This window comes from Phyllopteryx taeniolatus, chromosome 15 (assembly GCF_024500385.1).
Source record: "Phyllopteryx taeniolatus isolate TA_2022b chromosome 15, UOR_Ptae_1.2, whole genome shotgun sequence".
In the NCBI taxonomy this organism is placed as follows: domain Eukaryota; kingdom Metazoa; phylum Chordata; class Actinopteri; order Syngnathiformes; family Syngnathidae; genus Phyllopteryx; species Phyllopteryx taeniolatus.
Window position 1 is genome coordinate 5,570,851 of NC_084516.1, and position 19,942 is coordinate 5,590,792.

General features: G+C 41.9%; 1 protein-coding gene and 1 long non-coding RNA gene across 3 annotated transcripts in view; both read right to left on the minus strand.

The window, feature by feature from the left end:
* The window catches only part of unc5cb (unc-5 netrin receptor Cb), a 173,380-nt gene extending 163,072 nt beyond the window's left edge, over positions 1 to 10,308 (minus strand). For both annotated transcript variants that reach the window (XM_061799611.1, XM_061799608.1), the window contains exons 1-2: positions 10,180 to 10,308; positions 9,100 to 9,243 (exon numbers count right to left, since the gene is read on the minus strand). In XM_061799611.1, coding sequence (XP_061655595.1) covers positions 9,100 to 9,243; positions 10,180 to 10,240 — 205 coding nt within the window. In that variant the 5' untranslated portion in view covers positions 10,241 to 10,308. The remainder of the gene's footprint in view (positions 1 to 9,099; positions 9,244 to 10,179) is intronic.
* Positions 10,309 to 14,312: 4,004 nt separating this feature from the next.
* Positions 14,313 to 19,942, minus strand: part of LOC133489800 (uncharacterized) — a 47,054-nt gene continuing 41,424 nt past the window's right edge. The window contains exon 7 of the long non-coding RNA XR_009791997.1: positions 14,313 to 14,400. This is a non-coding gene — a long non-coding RNA (uncharacterized LOC133489800). The remainder of the gene's footprint in view (positions 14,401 to 19,942) is intronic.

Sequence of the window (19,942 nt, forward strand, 5' to 3'; positions counted from 1 at the left end):
ATTTGAGTGCCTTATTTTTAGAACCATATCCTCCTAAAAAAAAAAAAAAAAGGCTCTCAACTTTCATTCTTTACTTTTTGAACATACCTTATTAAGAATGTCTGACGCCTCAAGTAGCTGGATAGAATATGTTAAGTAGTGTGTATTACAATTTTGTTGCTGTATTTCAGGCAAGTATGTGGTTTCAGTGCATTGTTGTAGAAACAGTGCAAAACTGCTGCAAATGCAAGTGCGTCTATAGTGATTTTGTGCGTTGTGCGCGTACAATGTTGTTCATCTGTCCTCATTGTGCTGTAAGTGGCCCACTGGGGAGGAAGACAAGGGAGATTAGCCATGTTTCCCGGAGCTTTGATGTGAAGTCGTCAGGGGGGTTAAGCGCCGTTACCGTCGCATCCTCCCTTCATCTGGCGTATTACATCCAGCCGTGCAGAGGTGCGGGGACTCCAGTCACATGACTTGACTCGAGTCACCAGTTTTAGGACTTGGCAAGAGTTTGCCTAGTGGTGCCGAGCCCCAGTTTTCCATCCCCGAATAAGGGTTTTGTGCTTAAGATTGGTTTTCGGGAGGCTAAGACACTGAAATTTGGGCATAACCACATACAACCAAATTATTTTAGGGGTCCTAACAACGTTTTAGGGGGGCTTCTGCCTTCCTAAAATAGGCCTAGCGACGTCACTGCTTAGTAGTAGTATTCTACTAAAGTCAGCCTCTCTGCTAATAAAAACTAAAAATAAAATCTTCCTACTATTTGCACTGCTTTCATTTTTTTTCACTTTTCTACTAAAAATGGTCTCTCAATTATTTGCAGCGCTTTACGTTTTGTGCAATATTCTACTAAACGTGGGCTTTCATCTAAAAATAACGGTGACATTTTTGCATTGCTTCACCATTTGAGCTTTTACGCAATATTGTACTAAAACGGTATCGCTACTATTTGCAGTGCTTTATTTTTTAGCAATATTCTAACCCTAACCCCAAAAAATTACTTTTTGTGCAATATCCTTACAAAAACGGCCTCTCTATTGTAGCATTGAATTTCTAATCAACGTAAATTGTGGTGTGTTCTCCTTAAAGTTCAGTGGTTTCTTTACTCCTTAGTATTTTTGTTCCAATACATATCATTCTTTTTTTAAATTACTCTTATTTTTGGTTCCTTTCTGAGTGAGTCCACATTGAAGCGAGTGGATTGGAGCAGATGGCACATTGTGTGTTCTTGCTTCTTGGCAGTCCGACCCCACGGGATATTGAGATGAGAGAGCAGCAGCTTGCTTTATTTATTCTCAAATGTGTGCTGCCCGTATTTGTCGCCTGGTGTATTAGACCGCATGACGGGACGGATTATGTTGTGTAGCTAATTGGTCAACGAGAGGTAGTAGTCATTAAATTACGACGTTTAGCTGATTTCATTAAGTAATACAGCGTTATACCCCGCCTCTCGCCCAAAGTCAGCTGGGATCGGTACTGAGCCCTGTCTCGCCCCGCCATTACAAACCGGGAGTCATTGACAGACATCTAAATTGTTTTACAATTGCCTATATTAATAGTTTAAACCATAAATATACAACACTTGTCTTACATTACCCATAAAAATGGCTTCCAGGTGGTTTTGATCAGAAAAAAAAAACAAAAATGCACCAGAAGTGCACGTTTACATGCGCATGCGACTCTCCGTAACTTCCACTAACAACTCAGGTTAAAATTCACAAAGATATAAGTCTTTCAGTCGAGATGTATCACATCAGCATACAACCCTGACACCAATTACTGTACTACTTTCCTCTTTAGACAGGGCTTTGGCGCCATCTTAGGACATTTCCACAAGAGCACAAATGTGTTTTTCAGCAAATAGCAAGGATAGGCTCCACGGGAAAAAATAATGCAAATAGGGAAATTTGTGTGGGGGATTACTGTATAGAAAATGGATGAACGGATGGTAATATTCCCCCTCCCCAAAAAAAAAAAAACATTTGTACAAATAAAAGCCTCCTTTGAACTTGAAGGGGATGTTGAGGCTGTTCAGAAGACTCACTTTTCCAGACGCATTAAACACGAAACGCTCTGAAGCAGAAATGAGAGAGACTTATTTTGACGAGTCCCAATTAGGTCAAAATGTCTGCTGCATTAGCGAAAGGACAAGCGGCAGTTTGGGGACTTTTCTGGGGACGAGGGGCTAAACGCGGCATTAATCACCGTAATGTCGCTCCAGTCAGCCCGCCATTGCTCCTCTGCATAATATCCTAAAGCGAACAACGCGTCGGCATGCTAATTTACGTACTGCCGGCAGGGCTGCGCAGTAGCTGCACGTTAAAAGAAGGGAAACATCTTATCAGCTGCCGACGCGCAAGGATGTGTTTTGAGGTAATACTCTGGAAATTGATGTCACAACAAGCTAAAGATAGAAAACAAGTTGCCCCAGTTGTTGACAGGTTTGTGGCCCGTTTCTCAGCTGCTTTTGGCTCACTGTTTAATTTATTTAAGTACAAAATAAAAGCGGTGCCTCAACTCAAGTCACTCATCTCAAATCATCTTTTCCCATTGAAATGAATAGAAATACCAATGAGCATTATTATCCATCCATTTTCTGTACCGCTTTATCCTCACAAGGGTCGTGGGCGTGCTGGAGCCCATCCCAGCTATCATCGGGCAGGAGGCGGGGTACACCCTGAACTGGTTGCCAGCCAATCGCAGGGCACACATAAACAAACAACCATTCACACTCACATTCACACCTACGGGCAATTTAGAGTCTTCAATTAACCAACCACGCATATTTTGGGGATGTGGGAGGAAACCGGAGTGCCCGGAGAAAACCCACGATTTGAACCCCGGTCCTCAGAACTGTGAGGCAGATGTGCTAACCAGTCGTGCATTGTGCCGCCCATTATTACTACTATTTTTTAATGATGAAAGTAGCACTCTTTACTCATGTGCTGTATAAAAACAAAAAGTAATCAAATTAAATAGAATGTAAAAAATTAAACAGTGTATGCATCATGATGATTCAACGGGCATCGTGCTTCTCCTTCTGGTGTGAGCGTCTTGGCCTTTTGTATTAATTTGATCTGTTTATTTATTTTCCATAGGAAAAAATACGTTTTTTTCAAATGCTTTGTTTTAGCGTATACGCTTTCCACAAATGTATGAGCAAAGAAACGGTCATGAGTAACTTTTTTCAGTTATTTTTTTTTTAAATGGTTTATTTTACCATTTACCCTTTCACTAGTGTATCACTGATGAAACGGTTATAAGTAACTTGTTCCCTTCTAAATTCTTTTTTAAAATTTGTTCTTTTCAGTTTTTAAAATATTTATGTTTATAATTATTATATCCTTCCACATTTGCATCAGTGATTAAATGGTCAACAGTAAAATCTTTCATTTCTTTCAAAGAAAAATGTTTTTTTTTTTTCAGATTTCTGTTCAATTATTTTCACATTCTTTCAAAATGTATTTTTTTGTTGGTATTTACCCTTCTTTAATTGCATCAGTAAATTAGTATTTATAATTGTAATGAAGAACTTCATTGACATTTATTCTTTAATTCCCCCCGAATTAACTATTATAAAATGTTGCTGAAAGCAAGAACCTTTTCATCAAAAATCCAAACTTGTCAAAGAAGCCGTGAACAAAGACGCAGACGTCCACTCGCTTTAAGACAACGCTCCCTGAAGAAAAACACATTTGTCTTCACGGGACATGTTTTACGCTATCCTTCAGATCAGCTGACACAGGAACAAAAGTAGCTGCAGAACCTCTCCTCCTCGGCGCAATGATAATCATCGTCCCGACCGGCGCGCAACGCAGGACAGCTTCAATCCGAGGCCCACAAACCAACGGGGATGGGCAAGATTTCAAGAGGACGGACTTGGAATATTCCCGAGGAAATTGACAGTGGAGCAAAAGTAATGACAATCTGATGGAGTCTTATCCTTCTTCACATCAGTGGTGGGGAACTTTATCATACTCACACATGCATTCAGATTGGTTGAGGTATGATGAAATGGTTTTGTGAAGGTGACATTGCAGAAAGCATCAATGTGAGCCACGAAATGAGGAAATCATTACTGATGTTTTAACTCACTCCGATTTTTATTAGGGCTGTGAAAATATATCGATACCTTAAAGGAGTTATTATGCTTTTTTTTTTTACATGTTGCCAGGTATATTGATATTAATAAGAAATATACGACATATATAAGGGCTGTCAATTGACTGATTAATCACGATTAATCACAGGCAAAAAATATACCACACATAGGACCACATTATGTTTGTAGTTGGTATTTTAAACTTCGATGAAAAGAGAGTTCAGCGCTGCACTCACTATAAGCAAATTACCTTTGTTGTTTTTTTTCCCAAAAGTCCCATCGAGTTGACTTTTGAAGCAAACTTTTGCGGCGAGTACACCAGTCAGAGTTTCCTCACTTATATTTGCACTGGCGTAAGCATTGACCTGTGACCTAAGCTTGACCTGTTTTTTTGTGATTAATCATGCGTTAACATTTTACCTTTGACAGCGCTAATATATATATATATATATATATATATATAGCAGAAAATCCAAACAAACATCAACACTAAGCAATTTATGACTAAGATTTTTCACAGCTGAGTCCTTGTCTGATCTGTGATGTGTAAAGCATGATATCGTTTAACTGTAGCGCTGTCAAAAAAAGTCGATATAATATGATATAAGGCCAGAAGACCGCGCCACAAATCACGTCGCGTTCAAGGACGCGTCAGCTCCGGGGGTACTCCATCACCAGCGCCGCAACTTCTCCACACGCAACTGTTTGGAATAATTCACCCGGGCTGAGCGTACAGTGTATGAATTCATGCAAAGTGCTTAACAGCCGTCCGATGATGCATTGCGGCGCGCTGCCCACCGAAGCTCTATAAAATCATTTACCGCTCTCTAAATCTCTTTAATAGATGAAAAAGTGGGTGGGAAAAAAAATCAATACTAAAAACAAATACAAATTGGGGACACACACACACACACACGTTGTACTCATAATCCACAGCTCACTTTAGTTATGCGTGGATATAATTACGCATTAACATAAAAGCTTTAAAAGCTTCAGGCCACTTTGTAACTTTATGAAAGATAAATTTGATAATAAAGTGCAGTGTGGATTTAAAACAATTATTTTTTTCTCCCCCCCCTTTTTTTTTGGAACTTGGGACTGGAAGTTCATAAATTATGTTGTTTAAAAAAAAAAAAAGCACGTCTTGCATAAAACAGAATGTGCTTTTAAAATATGTTGCCATAAATACTGTGAGTTACTATCCATTTCTGGGCCGCTCGTGAATAACGTGAGAGATGGTCGCAATCGTGCCGGGGAAAAACTTACAAATTGGTTAACTGCTGCGAATTTAGCTCAATGAGACCAAATACGGTCTGTGTGGTGGATTATTTATTAATCTCAAAAAGTGCGTTGGCGTTGTTTTGGGGAAGGGGGTGGTGGGGGGGGGGGGCTATCTAGGGCAGAGATTCTCAAACGTTTTGGGTTCTCCACTGACAGGGGAGACCCCTCATAATCCAATTATAATCCTCCTAATCCAACACTAATCTCTCGTTTATCGCAGGAGTTAGGTTCCACACCACTCCCGCAATAAGTGAAATCCGTGAAGTGGCGATCACATATTTGTTTATTTATATATGTATACAGTATTTAAAAGCTGTATGAACCTCTCCACTCTTACAAACACTTTCTATACTCTTTTTAAACACCTTTCAAACTCTTTAACATACAGTTATGCACAGTAGAACTGTATACTATGTACATTTTATTCCTCGTAACATGTGTTTTATTTTTTGTTCACTATCTGTCAAACTGCTGCTTGTTGCAAAATGAGTTTAGTTCACTGCCACCATACAGCGCTCGTATGTCAAAATGTTGCTCGCAAGACAAAGCAAAACATTGGCCGAACGACGACTCGTATCTGGAAAAACTAGGAAGTTGGGTCACTCGTATCTCAAGGCACCAGTACAAACAGAATGACTAGAAATAAACCACAGTCCAAAATGTAATTTGTGATAACCGCCACCTCGTCCAGTAGAAATTATCAGAAGGACTCGCACTAATCCCGAATGCAAATGATGTTGTATTTCTCTTATTTTTAATTAGTTTCCGGGTAAACTTTTCAAGCACTTTCATCAACTCGGATGGCTTCATTCCTCTCCTTCTCTGACATACTCACGCTTCCGTTCTTTTCACGGAGCGCTGGACCTTCGGTTGGCTCCAGAAAACTCATCTGGGAGCGGGACTAAGACAGCGGTGGGGTCAAAATCCCCCTAATCGGATTTTTTTTTATTTATTTTTTGTGATAGCTCCCTCTGTACCGGCTCAGCGTCTAATGCTTCATGGTTATCGGAACTTTCTGGGCCCGATGTGGCGGAGAACCTCGTTGATGCCTCAGTGTGAGGTCCGTGCTAAACTAATGCGGCTTAGCAGGAGACTGCAGATAGCGCACGGCCAGTCATCTCAGAAACAACAACTATGCGCTTCCGTGTTTACCCCATTTGCATGGTGTCATTGCTGGGGGGGGACATCAAGAAGAGGAAAGACATGACAGTTTTCTGATGTGTCAGTTGGTGTGGAGAAGCTAAAAAAAAGGTTTCACTAAGAGAAATAAAAGTACACTTTACAGTTTGGCTTTAAGATTCCACTTCCTGGGCTTCAATTGTCACTGTGGCAGTTCACAACTAAATTCAGTCCGATTTCCCACAAAAACAAAATTACAGAGGCGCCTTGAGATACGTGTGTCCTGACTTAGCCGTCACTGGGCCGATTGTTTTTGTTTTGCTTTGACTTCCACAAACTTGAGATACGAGGGCCGTATGGTGGCAGTGAACTCAATTCGACTCACTTTACAATAAGCAGCAGTTTGCCAAATAGACAGATCAAAACAAGAGGCTACAAGCTGCTTATTGCCACTCGTCGTTGACCTTTACTGCCAAGCGAAACGTAAAACACGGAAAATGACACGGTGTGAATTTAAAACAACCAAACAACAGCATTAACCACTCGCTTAATGCTAACATATAACGGAAAATGCCACTGACTTGCTAACGCCTAGCATCGAGAGTCGCCGTTTTATATCCTTTTATTTGAACACAAACGGTGGAGCAACACCTGGACAGATAATATAGCAATACTCACAGGCTTGTCTTTATCGTTACAAAAAAATGACTTACTGCATCTTTCTGATTAACTTAAAGTCTTAGTAGAAGAAGTAATATTCTTCTTCGTTTGTTTTTTTTTTGCCTGACTGTATTATACTGCCTCCCGGTGCCCAAGGCAGACACAGCACAAGGAGCACCACAGTGAATTGGATTGCAGCATTAAATCACAATGCACGGGTTATAATTCTGTTTTCATAAATTACAATATTATACAGTGCTATTTTTGCTTATTAAAAACAAACACAAAACCCCAAAAAAGTGTTTTTTGTTTTTTTTTGTGGGGAGTGGCTCGAATGGATTTATGGCATTTCCATTCATTTCAATGGGGAAAAATGTTTTGAGGCACAAGCATGGTCACGGAACAAATGAAACTTGTAATAATCTATTTACTCCATGTATTTAAGCACAGTGTTCATCTTCCAACTGTCTACAATGTTACAGTGGCTTACAATAATATTAAACATACTTTTTAGGAAGAAAACCACTGACTTAGATGGTCAGTTTACATTTTATGAAATTTATGAATGCTAGGTAATTCCAAAGGCTCACAAACTTTCTTGTAAAACGTATTGGGACACATGACTGGATGTAACTCCGTTACTAAGTGTCGATTGCACTTTTTTGCTACCATAGCTCCTCTGGTAAGACTTTGTGCAAGATTTTATATAGCATCACAGCAGGGGAAGTGCAGCAGAAGGCGTAGAATAGATCGACGAGGAGGTACGCCTCATTATTTGGATCTCGGGCTGATTAACACCTGCGAGGATGCCAAAAAAAAAAAAATCTCTAGACAGGATTTAAGACGGCGAGTGAATCACAGGGCCGCGCTGAGAGAAGCTGTAAATAACTCAGCGCGAGCGTGAAATCATTAGCGTCGTTCCATTTCAAGATGAGCTATCGGGACGACTCTCGCGCCGACGGGAATAGGTCAGAAGGTGGCTGCTTTGAGAGAGATAAAGCGATTGGTCGACCGAAAACAATGGAAACTGTAACTCCAATATAATCTTGTCTGTCTGTCTGTCCGTAGGATTATCAAGAAACTGGTGGTCTGATTTGATGACGCTCGGTGGGCACACAAAGAATAATCCGGCAAATTTCGTGGCTGATCAGAGAGAATTTGTATTTTTGTTATTACAGTTAGCACAGCGTGCTAGTGGTTAGCCCGTCCGCTTCACAGTTCTGAGCTTCTGGGTTCAAACATCGGCTCCGGCCTTCCTGCGTGGAGGTTGCATGTTCTCCCCGTGCTTCCAAAATGATGCACGTTAGCTTCACTGAAGACTGAACGTGAGTGCGAATGCTTGTTTGGAAATAATCAGGGGTGTCTCCAAACTACGGCCTGGGGGCCATTTGCGGCCCTGCGTCCATTCTTTTGATGTGGCCAGCGGCATATACAACAAAATAAGATTTAGATGCGACCTTTAATCGACCGTTTCTCAAAAATAACTATAATATATAATTGCTTAATGGATTGGTTTTAGCATGTTTAATAAAGTCGAAGAATGGCAAAGTGGCCCTTGCATCCTTTGATTTTTCTACAGTAAAGGCGTCCAGATCGAGGTATGTTTATTGTGAGATTTTTAGTTCTTCAAAATTCAAAAATCAGCTATACCAGTAAAGTGGACATGCTGAATGAATCAATCTTTTGACTGATATCCATAACTCAAATTATTGATAATTGATTAGATCACCCCAAAAATTTTTTAGACACCGCATCATATTGGACGCATTTGTCACTCGCTTGTGGGCATTCCAGGCTGTTGTTGCCATGGAAACCCTTGCAGTTATGCCCCACATTTTGCACACAGCACCTGGGTGTGGATGGATGGAGAGAAAAATTCTACAAAAGATTGAAGGGTATTTGGAAAAATGACTCTGTAGTTGTGCAAGGAAAACTATGATTTCAGACTACACCTGAAGGTAACGCCAGCCTTCCATGGATGGATGGATGGATGGAAAACAGGAATACAGAGAAGAGGAAAGCATCTTGTCTCTGAAATCCTTTTGGCTTCAGGTTGTCCTGCCCTGGAGCTGAAACCTCACGTGTTGATGCACCCTCTGGGCAAATACACAGAAAAACCCAGCTGCATGTTAATATACACAACTGAATAATATCGTCTTCCTGGTCCGCTGTGAAAATGTAACTTTCAGAGCAGCTGCCAATTTCGCTTTTCTAGTTTTGTCCACGTTTAACAGCTCCGCAATAGCCCGGCACGAAAAAAAAAAAAAGAGAGGACAAAGATTATCTTAGAGCGTGTTGCCAAAACGTTGCGCAACGTGGTTAAAAATGTGAAATAATACTGCTTGGCCAGAGCATAAATAAGCAGAAACACTCAGGGGATTTTGCTAAAAGAGAAGAATGGTGACCATCACAACGAGCCAAAATTACTGAGCGGGTAATTCATTTTTTAGCAGTCCAGTTGTCGGCCAAATAAATGGTCTTTTTCCAGTAGTGAGAAGTAACACTTTGTTAAAGTTACGTCGCATCGCGCAGAGTAGTATGCTAGTTAGCCTCGGTGGCTAACTGGCCAGCTAGCTGTTCTGCCAATGGCTGACAGACAAGCATCACTTGTGCCACAAGCTAAGGATGCTAACATCCTGTTTAGTTTTTAAAAAATACATGAACTATTACATTTAGCTGCTCGAATTGATGCTCAAATTTGATATGTTGTAACTAGAGCTGATGAAAACAGTGTCAGTGAAATTTAAAGTGACAGATACAAAGTCACATTTGCAGCAGGTTAAAATGTGCACAAGTTATGACTTATTTGACATGGCATAAATTGGACGTTTTATTGTTATTATTTGTGTTGTCTGTTCGATCGTATATAAAGCACTTTGTGACACCTGTGGGTGTTTTTTTTTTTTTTTTTAAATGCTCTATAAATAAAATTGAGATAGAGTGTGAATATTTTTGCATACTGAGCTGGCATCTATGGCTTTTAACGTGCTCCTCTGATTGGTCAAGCGGGTCGTTAAAGGGTTAATGATCACCTGTCCCCTTCGATTGCCTCCGCATCTCGGGTCCGAGGCTCGGGGGCGTCCTGTTTGTCATTGGCGCCGCTGACCTCTACCTTCCCCTCTGGCACCGGGTCAATAATTCACAACAGCAGAACCGCACCGGTGTCCCTCGTGAGCCTCCTGACAACCGGGGAGAAAAAAAATGAGTCCATTACTATGGCGGGGCCAGGTGATGGATTTCATGCTGGCTGTGGTAACGCAGGTAAAGGAAAAAAAAAAAAAAAAAAAAAACTCAAGGTGACCTTCACAGCAAAGGCATCTTGAGCAGAGACTCGTGGGAAAGTATCATAGGAGGGATGTCAGACTTTTGGTTTTTTTTTTTGTTGGATATTATGTGTTGTACCCGAAACGACCTTACGCTGCAAACGTGGCCTTAAGATGATCCGGAATGGGCAGGGACTGTACACTGACGTTTCCACCGAGCGGTCCCGTAAAATCGTAAACTACGTGTGTTTATATTCTTGTAGGCAGGATCCGAACACCAGTCAAGTCAAGTTTATTTATACAGCCCTTAATCACGAAAGATATGGGCCAGAGAGAGGAGAAGTGGCAGTAAAAAGCAATTCCAACCAATCCTGTGTTCCAGTGTACTCCATCTGGGTTCTACACATACCCTGTGTCAAAGTATTACTTGTAGCCTACTACCGTTTTTTCACTATAACCTGCCGCGAATGCCAAATTCGAAGACTTGGACGAACAACCCAGGCTAAACTTACATGGCCGCTTTAGAGCGCCTCGTTATCGGCCTTAAGTGTGCGCACGTCACGGAGGGAAGGCGGAGGTGCGATATTTAAAAAAATAAAGATTTTGTTATAACCATTCAAATTTAGCGTGGTCATGAACATGCTCAAACTGTTGTCTCAAACTTTGTGTCAGACTTGAATGACTTTTGTACAATTCACGGTGATGTAGAGATAAGAAAGAGCAGGGTCGTTACCGAGCTCGGTCGGGGTGTGCGAGCACCAAGCGGCGAAGTACGAGCCCTCGCAGCCCATTCCCGGCACCTGCCAGCGAGGCGGCATCTGCAGCGCTGAAGGCAGGATGGCAGCCGCGCAGGGTAGCGCCAGCCCAAGCTGTTAGGCCTGCTGGCCCGTAATCCGTTCCAGAGGGGCGACGCGGTTAGGAGGCCCCGCGGAAGCCGCACTCCGGCTCAAAGGATACGATCAATACATGCGCTCGGAACATGTGCTCGGTCACAGCCGTTGTCCGCCCGCTACATTCCTGTTTGTTTCTGCAGGGATGGAAAAAGTACTCACATGCCGCACTGAAGTAGAAGTGCAGATAAAAAACAGACAAAATGTTGAAGTACTGGCAACACTTTTACTAAAAAAAAAGTAAAGATGATTGTGAAATCTGCTTAAGTACTAAAAAGGCAAAGTAAAAGTTACTTTACAGTATATACCGTAACCATTACCGTAACCCAAAAACTTCTCTGCACACAAAATCGGTTCCCTCTTTTATCAACTTTGTTTGAACTGAGAAGGGGGAAAAATCACTGGGCACTCTATCACAACAATGTGTTCCCATAGCTTTGATAACATTGTGAACTATCCATCCATTCTCAACAACGCTTATCCTGTTCAGGGTCGCGGGGCACTGGAGCCTATCCCAGCTGACTTCAGGCAAAAGGCAGACTACACCCTGAACTGGTCGCCAGTCAGTCGTAGGGCACATGTAGAGAGGAACAACCATTCGCACTCAACGCATTCACACCGTCACTGAGTGGGAACTGAACCCACGCTGCCCCCACCAAGGTCAGGCAAGTGTACTACTACACCAGCAGTCACTTACACGTTGTGAACTAACTAACAAGAAATGCTAAATTATCGAATGAAAACAACTGGAAAAATACTATTTTCAGATGAGACAGAATTTTTTGGGGAACGCCAGCGGCTACGGATTTTATGCTGGCACAAGACGCAAAGCATTTGCTACAAATCATTCTTGTTGCCGACGTCAAACAATTCTCTTAAATAAGGCCAAGTAAAGTACCGGAAAAATCTACTTAAGCACAGTAACGAAGTATAGAACTACTACAGAACTTCCCGCCACTGTTTCTGAACAGCTTCTGTTTGCTTTGATGCCAGCTCGATATGTTCTGCAGTGTTTTCTTTGAGGCGCTCCATCCTTTTGTCTTTGTGCAACGATGCGTACTCGCCGGGTCGGCGTTGCCAGGAGACCAGGAAACCGTGCCGTGCGGGCTTGAGGGACAGGTGAGACTCGTCGCCAGGGCAGGCGGCTTTTCCGAGGGGGGCCTCACCTCGCCGTAACGGTAAAACCGCCATTTGTTTCGTCTCCGCGGCGGCCGGCGTCAGCTGTCCTCAGCGGGCGGAGGCAGTCGAGTGTGCAGCTCCAGTCTGCCGCTTCCTCGGCGCCGCTCGCTTCCCGGTCGCTCCCGGGAACGCCCGCCAAGCCCGCTGGCCAGAATGCCAGGCCGGACCAGACGTGGCGCACGAGTCGGTCACCCTGCACTCGCTTTTGTTGAAAAACTAAACCTCATGTTACATTTGCTTGCTTAATTTCCACTGGCATATCTTTTAGTTTGTCAGAGAACCTGGTCTCACAGATATTTAGTAAGATTTTGTACATAAAAGCATAGGTTTTAGTAGAAAACCGAAATATTTATTTATTTATTCAAAAAGTAAGCATCAGTTTACATTTGCTTGCTTACATAACTTTTTTGGGTGGAGGGGGTGTACACGAAAAAAAAAAAAGTTGTAAAAGTTGTATTTACTTGTTTTGTTGAAAGAGTAAACGTCATCACATTAGCTTGATTTCTTTGCACGTGCAGAACCTTTAGTTTGTCACACAGCCTGCTTTCATAATTTTTTGGGTAGGATTTTGTACATAAAAGTATAAAATTTTGTTGAAAAAAAGGACTTTGGGGGAGCCAATTGAATAGCAATTACTAGTTTTGTTAAAAAAACTAAACCTTACATTTGTTTGCTTCTCTAATGCTGTGTTCAATAAAAGAGGGACATTTCGAAACTGACAAAAAAAAAATGCACTAGAAGCCTGAAAAATTGAAAAACAAACCTGCCAAACAGTCTTATTACCATTGTACAATTTCCTTCCGAATCCTTTGCTCCATAATATGTTTATGCTATAATTTAGAACCTACAGTATATTATTTCTACATTTAAAATGGCACAATTGAAGAACAAACATTTACGGGTTAAGAAACACCACTGTGAAATGTTTATAGTATGCTTAGTATTTTACAGCGTGTTTTACAACCGCCCTTTTATAAGTGCTTCAATTTACTGACATATATAAATATGTATAATTAAGCACAAGTGAGTAGATTATTAAATGTGGATTATTGGCTAGTGCTTTCATTAAAATAAACCAGAAAAAAATATAACAGAAATGTAAATTTTATTACGTTGCCGACCTGCTCTCGTGAACAAAATGGCACATAGCTCATCTTATTAATCACTGGACAAAAAATGTCTTTCTCCTCTAATCTTGAAATAATTAATGGCGTCTAATTTAAGCATGTGTCTTATGATTCATGGACACATCCGTTAATGAGACGATAAGCATGCGTAATATCCTCGTCTGTGTTTGTCATTAATCATAAAAGCCAAGGTCATTTCATCTGCTTTGATTGTGACAATGTCAGCAATAGTCAGAATGCTTTTATGGATGATGAAAATGAATTGTAACGATGTCCTACAAAAAGCATGCATCTCCAATTGTTTTTTAACACAAAGTTTTTTTCCTCTAAAATAAATACTACAAATTAAAAGAAAACATACGAAACATACTTTTGTTTTGTTTTGGTTTATCATATTGCAAAATATGTATGGAAAAACAAGCAAAAAGCACCCCACAAAATAATACAAATATCAATAGAATATTAATTTTAAAAAATAATTTGTTTTTGTTTTTAGGGGTAAAAAAGATTCAATTATGTTTTTTTTTTTTTTTAAATATATATATTTGTATCCTCCCTAAAAACGAGTAGGTCAGGGCTCTGGCTGGGCCATTCAAAAACAGTCACGGAGTTGTTCTGAAGCCACTCCTTCGGAATTTTAGCTGTGTGCTTGGAGTCATTGTTTTTTTTGAAGGTGAACCTTCGGCCCAGTCTGAGGTTCTGAGCACTCTGGAGAAGGTTTTCGTACAGGATATCCCTGTACTTGGCCGCATTCATCTTTCCTTCGATTGCAACCGGTCGTCCTGTCCCTGCATCTGAAAAACACCCCCACAGCATGATGCTTCCATTAGTCATTCGAACTGCTCTAAGTGCTAGAGGACTCTGCATCTTTTTGCACAATTGTTTTTTGTCAATGTCTTTATGTCTCCAAAGTGTTCTGTAAATTGACTGTCTGTTGTAGTAGAGCGGCTCCAACTACCGGAGACAAATTCCTTGTGTGTTTTGGACATACTTGGCAAATAAAGATGATTCTGATTCTGATTCTGACCATGCTTCACTGTTGGGACTGTATTGGACAGGTGATGAGCAGTGCCACTTAGAATTAAGACCAACAATTTCCATCTTGGTCTCACCAGACCAGAGAATCTTATTTCTCACCATCTTGGAGTCCTTCAGGTGTTTTTTAGCAAGCTCCATGCGAGCTTTCATGTGTCTTGCACTGAGGAGAGGCTTCCGTCGGGCCACTCTGCCATAAAGCCCCGACTGGTGGAGGGCTGCAGTAATGGTTGACTTTCTAGAACATTCTCCCATCTCCTGACTGCATCTCTGGAGCTCAGCCACAGTGATGTTTGGGTTCTTCTTGACCTCTCTCACCAAGGCTCTCCCCCGATTGCTCAGTTTGGCCAGACGGCCAGCTCTAGGAAGGGTTCTGATCATCCCAAACATCTTACATTACAGGTTTATGGAGGCCACTGTGCTCTTAGGAACCTTAAGTGCAGCAGAATTTTTTTTGTACCCTTGGCCAAATCTGTGCCTTGCCACAATTCTGTCTCTGAGCTCTTCAGGCAGTTCCTTTGACCTCATGATTCTCATTTGCTCTGACATGCACTGTGAGCTCCAATGAAGGCGTAGAACCATTTTAAGGATGATCAGAAGAAATGGACAGCACCCGAGTTAAATATATGAGAGTCACAGCAAAGGGTCTGAATACTTATGGCTGTGTGATATTTCAGTTTTTTCTTTTTTAATAAATCAGCAAAAATTTCAACAATTACGGTTTTTTTCTGTCAATATGGGGTGCTGTGTGTAAATTAATGAGGAAAAATATCAACTTAAATGATTTTAACAAATGGCTGCAATATAACAAAGAGTGACAAATTTAAGGGGGTCTGAAAACTTTCCGTACCCACTGTACATGTAATTAACTTTCCCTTAATTTCCATCTCACATTCAGGCACCCTGGAGTGCCTTTAATGAACTTCGGTGTTACGACATTTAAACAGACAGGTGCATTACAGCCTCTCATAACTCACAAAGGTTGTTCTCAGATAGAGATAAATGTCAACAAATGTTCCACGGGCTTTTCTCAGACGCCGCTGACAGGATGCTCGATACTGATATTTACAGAAGGATAAAAAAACGGCCAGAAAGTGGAGCACAACCGGACAGAGCTTTCCAACGTAGTTTTCAGCCGTAAACGTCAATCACGAATGCTTTTTGTCCCAACCGTTATAATGCTGTCGTTGGCTCTTATAATACAGTACCAGAAGTAGGAACAAAAACAAACATTTTTGTTAGCCAATGAAACATTGCGCACAGTTTGAAAATTAACACTACGCTGAAAATTGGGATTAAAAAGCATTGCACATAAGCGAGACGTTTTTTACCTAAATAAATGCTTGAAAACTAATATTTTTAAATGATTGAACACAAATGTATCGTAATTCTAAGTTAAATACAACTCAACTGTCAGATTTCTTTTTTAAAGTAGAAAGCCCTGTAAAATTAGAGAGTTTGAACATTTATTTCTGTGATTCTATCACTTACCGCTAGAGGGAGTGCGTGTACCACTAGTCGTACTCATACCACACTTTAAGATTCACTGGCCCAGTTATTCACATGGGATACGTGACCAAGCCTTGCAGTGAATCGCGAAAAAAGTAATTGACGGCAACTAAGAAGGTTTATAATTGCCTATAGATGCCACGAGTTGGCGCCAAAGCACTACCTTTCTCTTAGACACGGCATTAGCCTGTCCCATAGAAGCTCCTCCCCTCACTTCAACATAGTTCCTAGGCAACACAATGCCACAAGATGGGGCCAAAGTACTACTTATCTCTTAGACAGGCCTGTCAAATAGAAACTCCTCCCCTCACTTCAACATAGTTCCTAGGCACCAAGATGGCACAAGATGGTGCCAAAGCACAACTTTATTATTAGACAGGTCTTTGCCGCCAAAGCACTACATTCCTATTAGGTAGGGCTTTGGCTTGTCGAATGGAAGCTCCTCCCCCCACTTCAACACAGTTCCTTGGCACCGAGAAGCCACAAGATGGTGCCAAAGCACTACTCTTGTATTATACAAGGCTTTCACCTGTCTAATAAAAGCTCCTCCCCTCACTTCAACATAGTTCCTTGGGACCAAGATGACACAAGATGGTGCCAAAGCTCTATTTTACTATTAGAGAGGGCTTTGGCCTGTTTAATAGAAGCTCCTACCCTCACTTCCACATTGTTTCTTGGCTCCAAGAAACCACAAGATCACCCCAAAGCACTACTTCACCATTCGACAGGTCTAAAAGAAGCTCCTCCACTTTGCGGAGGTAATTAATTAGCTATTTTTAAACACCCCCTCCTTTTCTGCGCCATTGACAAGGGCTATAAACCAAAGCTCAGCTCAGCCCGGTGCCATTAATCCAGACAGAACCTGAGGCGCCACGCTCTGTTCGCATGCACAGCCCTCCCCGAAAAACATGAGGGATGAGCGGAGGAAAGAAGACAAGGAGGCCAATTTACGCGTTAGCCCCCCAGCAGCAGCACTAGTAGCAGGACAGGCGGCCACTTAATTCTGTGCAAGCGCATCATTATATGCACCATTTACCAGATGCCCATTTAACATGCAATAATTTGACACCCCCCAAAAAAACAGCAAAGATGAAAAGTGCCTGAAGAGGGTCCCCTGCCATAACATTACGACCCCCCCAGACAGACGCAGGGATGAAACCTCACAGGCTGCTTTTTGCTATTTGTTTGGCTTTTTCAAAAACACTTGACACAAACGGTGTTAGGAGAATAACGTTAGGCGTCATAATTCAAAGTAGTAAGATTCTCCCCTCACCCCAAAAAAAAGTGATTTTTTTTTTTTTTTGCTTAAAATTTTACAAAAAAGAATCAGAACTGGTTCATATGAAAAAAAGGTTGCATTGATTTTTAATTACTTTTCAATTACCAAATGATATTTCCCTATTGAAATATATTTAAATGCCACTAATCCATTCCAGCCTCGCCCCCCCAAAAATTGTAATGTGTTTTTTAGTAAAGAAAATAGCACTTTATAATACTAAATACGTCATAAAAACATGTGGTAGTAACATGATTAAATAGAATGCAAATTATTGAAGAGCATGTGCATCATAATTCATTGTTACTGTGCAGCTACTTCTGGTATGTGCACCTTGACCAACTGGGGACGTTATAATACAAATATGTGAATATACATAGAGACGTTCACAACTAGGCGGCACGGTGGCCGGCTGGTTAGAGCGTCAGCCTCACAGTTCTGAGGACCCGGGTTCAATCCCCGGCCCCGCCTGTGTGGAGTTTGCATGTTCTCCCCGTGCCTGCGTGGGTTTTCTCCGGGCACTCCGGTTTCCTCCCACATCCCAAAAACATGCATTAATTGGAGACTCTAAATTGCCCGTAGGCATGACTGTGAGTGCGAATGGTTGTTTGTTTCTCTCTGCTCTGCGATTGGCTGGCAACCAGTTCAGGGTGTACCCCGCCTCCTGCCCGATGACAGCTGGGATAGGCTCCAGCACGCCCGCGACCCTAGTGAGGAGAAGCGGCTCAGAAAATGGATGGATGGATGGACGTTCACAACTAAGATCAGTAAGCTACAGAATAATTTAGGCGTCTTTCGCAGAAGATAAAATACACCTGCGAGTACTGTGATATTATCTATCTACATGTGTTGCTCCACCGTTTGTGTTCAAATATCCATCGCTTAGAGGGCTATAACACCGAGACGCTGATGCTATCCGTTAGCCTGTCTATGGAGTTTTGTGTTGTTTGGTAGCGTTAAGCTAAGTGGACTTTCCTAAGGCAAAATCATTTAAATAAATGACAAAGTGCAGCAATTTTAATTTTTCATTAAGTTCACTTTTGAGTGTACTTAACAATCAAGCCAACACACACTACGAACTTTTTATATGATTGGTCCCATATAGATGAGAGACAACACTCAACCTTCGTTTACATCCTTCCGGTGGCGGATATCATATTTTCGTTTAACATCTGAGTGGCTTTCAATAGGTAACGTTCCACTTTGGGACTTTTATGTTTCATAGCAGACCCGATCCCTTGTGCCTGGACTGATTTTTCTTCGTTTTAATAGTGTCCATCCATTTCATTTCCTTTCCCAGGGAGCTTTTACCAGTCCATCGCACGCCGCACGGCTCACGGTGTCCATTCTCCTGAGCAGTGAGCCGATAATAAACGCATAGACACACGGGCAGACACGCGCACAAGCGCGCCCACGCATACTGTATATGCGGTCGCTGTTGTCTGATGGGCCGAAGATGGCGCGCTCTGGCAGCCTTGAGGAGCAGATGCTGAATCCTCTCTGCCTTTAAGGAGGTTTTAATGGCGTAATTTATGGGTGATATAAAGTGAAATAGGTCATCATCAGCTCTCAGCTCCATTGGCGGAGTGTGTATGCGTGTGTGTGTGTGTGTGTGTGTGTGTGTGTACTTTGCAGACAAGGGCAGTTATCCCCAGAGCCGGGCGCTACCTGAGGATTTAAAAGGACTGAAGGGGACACGACAGCCCACCGTGCTCCAAGTGCTTCGTTTATGACCCGAGCACTGGGGCTGAGAGGCGACAGGACTTTAGGCGCCTCAGCGTCACGCACTGGAACCTTCATAAGCAGCAGATGGAATCCACAAACTGAACATGTCAGTGGGCCCTGAAAGCTGCCTTCTCATTATTTACGTCCCACAGACATGCTGCAGGTTGACTACATATGAAGGATGACCATTTTTTACAGTATATGTCCTCATTAAGGTTGCGGGTGAGCTAGAGCCTATCCCAGCTGACCTTTGGTGAGAAAAGCGAGGTCCGCCATGAATTCTGGTCATCAGTCAATTGCAGGACACATACAAACAATCATCGAAATTAAATCACACCGCATCTCTTGCAGTAGCCCTGAGTGCTGCATGTTGCGGCACAACCCGGTATGACACCGAAGGCACACAAACTAAAATTCGGACTTGCCTTTATACTAAAAAAACTCTTGAAATCTTGATCGCTTCAAAATCGAAGATATTGCGGGGGCCGCGATATAGCGGGGTAACGCGGTAATTGCAATCCTGTCCCTGGCAGCGACACCAAGTCAACCTCTGCCTCGCTTGTTTTGTGAGCCATTGGTGGTGTCCACTGTCACTGTCAGCCCGAGATGATGGAGCCATTTAATAATAGAAAGAACCTTTATTATATGACCACGGCCCTGAGAGTGGAAAATTGCGATTGGCTGGCTGGATCACTGAACAAACTACCTTCAGCTATAATTTATTGGTGAAGGCGTGTGTGTGTGCAGAAGGTTAATGAAAGCAGAAATTACATTTTGAAGTGACTATAATT